Source organism: Brachyhypopomus gauderio, chromosome 12, assembly GCF_052324685.1.
Source record: "Brachyhypopomus gauderio isolate BG-103 chromosome 12, BGAUD_0.2, whole genome shotgun sequence".
Taxonomy (NCBI): Eukaryota; Metazoa; Chordata; class Actinopteri; order Gymnotiformes; family Hypopomidae; genus Brachyhypopomus; species Brachyhypopomus gauderio.
The window spans coordinates 8906325-8911667 of NC_135222.1; the positions used below are offsets into that span (position 1 = coordinate 8906325).

The 5343-nt window shown below is 41.5% G+C and overlaps 1 protein-coding gene across 1 annotated transcript; it reads right to left on the reverse strand.

Moving 5' to 3' along the window:
• Window positions 1–499: 499 nt before the first annotated feature.
• LOC143528444 (dual specificity tyrosine-phosphorylation-regulated kinase 4-like) lies at window positions 500–3340 on the reverse strand. Its single transcript, XM_077024145.1, is given in 10 exon segments — window positions 500–623; window positions 741–870; window positions 958–1050; window positions 1145–1272; window positions 1359–1468; window positions 1630–1765; window positions 1972–2090; window positions 2275–2424; window positions 2545–2708; window positions 3289–3340. Coding segments are annotated over 10 exon segments (1170 nt in total). The 3' UTR covers window positions 500–535.
• Between the last annotated feature and the right edge of the window lie 2003 nt (window positions 3341–5343).

Consider the following 5343-nt stretch of genomic DNA (forward strand, 5'->3'; position numbering starts at 1 on the left):
CATTATTCACTTTCCTCAGTATCAATATTTGCTGCCATTTAAGTGCTTCTGAACCACATGACCTATCTAGAACACTAAGCACTAGCAATAATACAGTAAAGTGTAAACTGTTGACCTCATAGCCCCAGAGTGTCAAACTTATGGATGGTGTGGAGCTGATCCTAAATCTGCCCTCTTCTGGATATGTCTGTGGGACATTCTCCTGATTTTGTTCCCGGTTTCCCTGACACGGTCCCATTCTTGCTGCATTGCCAGTACTGCTTTTGACCGGGGAAGCTTTACAGGCCCCAGCTTCCCCTGGCCACAGGGCTTCTTGCATGACGTGTCTCCTAATATTTAAGAAAAACACTAATTAATACAATGGTTTCTGTGCTGCAACCCAGAGTAAACATGTTTAACTTACTACAGCCTGTTTAGAAAAGTAAAAAGCTTATATGTCAAATTTCAATGTAGAAATGTAAAAGATTAACATGTCTATCGTGATTTTGTTGGCACCTTGGCAGTGGGCAACTTCAGCACGTTTGTGCCGTTGTTTTCAGGCACCTTCCTCACAGCCAACACACTGTTGTATCCACTCGTGTTTCAAAGCCTCCTCTGGGGTAAGACGCTCAGTGGGATCCCACCTACAGGGGGCAGTGGATAATGAAAAGCACACATCCACCATTGGCTTTGATAGACCTTTCGCAGAAAACAAGAATTGTAATGTTCAGGCTGTGGCAAACTGATCAGAGATTACATACGTGAGGCAGCGCCTGATGAAGTCCAGGAACATGTGGCTTTTGATCTTCAGGACACTGGCCAGACTTACAGAACCAGGGCGCCTGACTCTGCCTTCTCTATTTATTATGTGCTTTGGCTTTCCTGAAGAGTCTTCCAACATACAAAAACATTTTCAGAACCACTTACTTAAAAAAGACAGAGACATTGAAAATGTTGCTTCTTAAAGAGAGTTCTCACCAAAGAACCGTTTTGCTTTGGATCCAGACTGGAGAACATTGGATGGTTACATTCCAAGAACCTGAAAATAAATGAATAAAATATCTATCAGCACTGCAAGATTCAAGTTCTTATTTAGAATTTAAACTGCACATCTAAAATAATGGTGTGCTTTTACCTCCTCTATGCAGGAAAATGTCAGCCACACTGTTTCCAGTGAACAGTTGCACATCTGTGAACAGCTCAGCTAGGGTCCAACCCAGACTCCACATATCAAAGAAGCTTTTATAAAACTGACCTAGGAACATCTCTGGTGCACAAAAAGGAAATGTTCAGCTACAGAGGAAGATGGGAGAGAGAATAATGAAGTTGAAGGAGTCTACTACATATTTTATTAGACACACACAAAGACTCAATCACACAGGAGCGTGTGTGGTTAATTTTACATACCTCTCTCACGCTCATAGCTGCTGAGTCCAAAATCAATGACCTTGATCCTGCCTTTTCCTTCCTGTGACAACAGGATATTTTCCTTGGCAGACAAAAACAACAAGTAAGTCTCTCAAATAACCAACTGCTTTGTGAGATTTGGTGCTTCTTGTACAGCTGATTAGACCCAGTGTGTAGCCCTGGCTACTTGATTTACTCTTCAAGGCCCATGAGGTGCAATCACAAGACTGCATTCATACTCACAGGCTTAATGTCATTGTGGATTATCTTCTTCTGCTTTAGCATCTGCAGACACTTGAGCAGCTCTCGGGCATAGTGGCGCACCTCAGCCTCGCTTAAACCCTCAGACTTATTCTTGATGACATCATAGAGGTTTGGCCTGAGCACAGACAGAAGCGCATATCAAGTAAGAGGGCAAAACTGAGGTGAGGTTCAATGCACGCAGCGCTGTGCTGCTAACCCACTCTCCAATGAAGATCAGGAGGAAAATTAAGCTCTCCTCCTCCCAGGAGTCCCAATTTACGAACGCACCTATACGTCCATTCCATAATGCACAAATATGTACACACAAATGTGCTCACTCACCCCAGGAGCTCAAAACTGATGCAGAGGTGGTTCCGGAATCCAAAATAATCCTTCATATGAATGACATTGTAGGAGTCATTGGGATCCTCCCTCCTCAAATCATCCAGGATCTTCAGCTCCTCATTTGAATATAGTTCTAAACTGAAAACAGGCAAAATGACAAAAAAGAAAGTCAATGAATGTATTTCTAGTTCAGTCTCAGTTTATGAAATAAATTAGGCTTCATGAATTACTCCAGCATTTGAAGATTAGTCATGGCATGAGGTGTTAAAAACAGAATAAGATGTCTGTTTATATGTAGACCAAAATGTTGTATAACCTCAATCTGCGGCTAAGCATTTTCACAACCACCATCTCGTTGGTTTTGTGATCTAAGCACTTGAAAACCTTTCCAAATGCTTCTCCAATGATTTACAGAATCTCATAGCGATATGCAATATGATCGCGAAGAACCTGTAAACATATCACCCAAGAAGATTTCATGTCTAATGATCCTTAAATGATTTGGTGAAATGACGATCTGGCTATGCAACTGTTCATCAGACATGAATCAACACATAGACTATGAAATACCTTGACATAGGTGCCCCTCTCATCATCGTATCCAAAGTTATGGGACTTTCTGTGGGATGCCTTGATTTTATGGGCATTCAGGCCCAAGTACCAGATCTCAGAGAATCCGATGATCACCAGTTTCTCATATTTGGTTAATGAGTTCTTGAAGTAGTTCAACACCTCTGGAACACACACACATAATAGAACAGTCAATGTATGAGCAGACAGTGATTGTTTCTCCATGTACCATTACTGGTAACTTAGTTGTAACTATGGATGGTAATTGTTACTGTTATTGTTACACTGATGTGGTCACATAGAAAGGACAGACAAAAAGAGATCTTGTACTATGACATTTTAAGTTCTTCCAATTCTCTCATTATCAGTTGTAAGAAAGGCAACAGTTATTAATAATCACAGGTGATTAATCCACCCTGCCTCATCCTCACAGAAACTCTAGGTTTTCCGTTCCAGAACCCGAGCTTAGAGAGAACCTGAGTCAGGGCTGGCTTCAGGGCGGGTCCTTCTGTCGCCACTAGGAGGAGCCCACGAGCCAGACCTCAGGCCAATCAGCGGTGATGGCCTGGACCTGTGTCCTGGGCTTATTAGGCAGACAGGCGCAGTGTCTCACCGCTGAGTTATCTGCCTTCTTTGTTGCCAATCTCCAGCCCTTCTCTCTCTGTTGTCACAACAAGGTGTTTCGCCACCCTGCCTTATCCTTGTTTGAGGTTATTGTTTTTGTTATTCTGTCTGTTCGAGTACTTGCCTCCTGCGCCGCTCCCTGGCCTCTCTCAAGTTTTCCTCCCACTATCATTTTTTCCTATCCATTTGGTTTTGGTTTTTGGGAAGAGTTTTTTTTTTCTTTGCGGCGTTTGCCATCCAGCCAGTTACTTCCCCTGGGGGGGTATTCCAAGAAGCGGGTTGAGCAAGAAAACCGGGCAAGTTAACTCAGAATTCATGGAAACTCTAGGTTTTCCGTTCCGGAACCCGAGCTTAGAGAGAACCCGAGTCAGTTACTATAGCAACTTATGCTCTGAAGCTAACCTGCTCGCTGGCAGGTTAACTTAATCCAAACTAAGGGTTACGCTCACTTTTCTCATGCAAGCATGGCGTGTCCTTTTCTCCACGATCCAGTCGATATTGAAGTGCAAATTATTCGCAGAGCTCTTCGTTGTGAAGGAGTAATTATACCCAGATTAGACGTGCTTTCATTTCCCGATGAGTTTCTTCTCTAACATTACCGGTTTTCCTCTCAGTCAATTTTATACCTAAACAATATTTTAAAGCCACACATTTCAAATATCACACATCATGGATCAGCCCTCACATCTTTGCAGACTTTATGCATTCCTCTCCGTTTCTTTGTCAATGGGTCTTTTTTGTACAATGTAGGAGACTCTGAACACACAGGCAAGGCAACTGTATGTCGGTCAGTCCGCAAAGTATGCCTAGCTTTAAAACGGTTGTTGCACAGTTTTGTGGTGTTCCCTGGGCATAAGACTGAACATTAAAGAGAAATTCTACAGAATTGCAGGTTTGTCTTTATTAACAAAGATTACAAAATTCACACAAATGGGAAGTGAAAGATAAATAGCTCTGCAAAATTCAATATATTAGAATTCCCATGAGTCATTGGATGCATAGATGGAACCCACATTCCAATTAAAGCACCTGCCAAAAATGAAGGGGATTATGTAAACAGAAAATCCTTCCACGGCATTAATATACAGGTACTGATAATACATTTACTACTTAAAAAATAATAATTAAGGACTAATATTGAATACATTACATAAACTAATTTTCTCCTCCATTAAAATCATATGTGATGCTACCAACATATTACTAATGTTGAAGCCAAATGGCCAGGCTCTGTGCATGATGCAAGGATTTTTCGAGAGTCTGCACTCTACAGTAAATTTGATCAGGGTAAGCTTGTGGCACTTTAGCTATGGGTGTGGTTCACATTTAGTGTATTGTTACATTGTTTCAGTTTTAAACCACTGCACCCTCTGTGTGCTTACAGGACAATATGACTGCATCCTCCTTGCAGACAGAGGGTATCCCTGCCTGCCATATCTGATGACGCCATACCCTGACCCTCAACCTGGCCCTCTGCAGAACAAGAGCAAGGGTTGAAATGACAATGGGGATCCTCAAGGCCAGGTTTAAGTGCCTGCGGGGGCTGAGGGTCACCCCAGAGAGGGCATGTGATATTATAAATGATGAGGAGGAACCTCATGTAGATTTACCCCAACACAGAAATGGTCAAATTGTCAGAAATGCAATCTGTAATCACTATTTCGCTGATTGATTTCCCAGCCCTCTCCTCACCCCCAGTTTCCTTCCCCATCTGCTCTTTACAATATAAACCGAGGACAATTTAAATTGTGTTTATGATTTCTTTATTTCCTGAAGGAAAAAAAATGCCAACAAGTGAATTTTTGTCCTTATTATTGTTAAAAACAGATATATACTCATAGCAACTACTCCCACCTTTAATTTATATTCCAGCAACTCTATTTCCAGTCTTGTCTGTTTTATTTGCAGTTTTGTGTGTTCCTTTTGAAGATCACACTTCTCAATTAGTTTTTTAGGTGAACCTTGTATAAATCTCGAATAGCCATCTTGAAAGAAAGACAAAAATGTTATGCTCAAATAAATAGCTTTGTGTTCTGAATAGTTTTGATATTTGTTGAGACATAAGCATTCTTACTGCTCCAAGCTGAGCTTTGAAGGTGGATGGTTCCGCATCAGATTCCTGAGCACCAGTCGCATTCTGTTCTAGGACAGTCACACACATTACCATGTTTAATC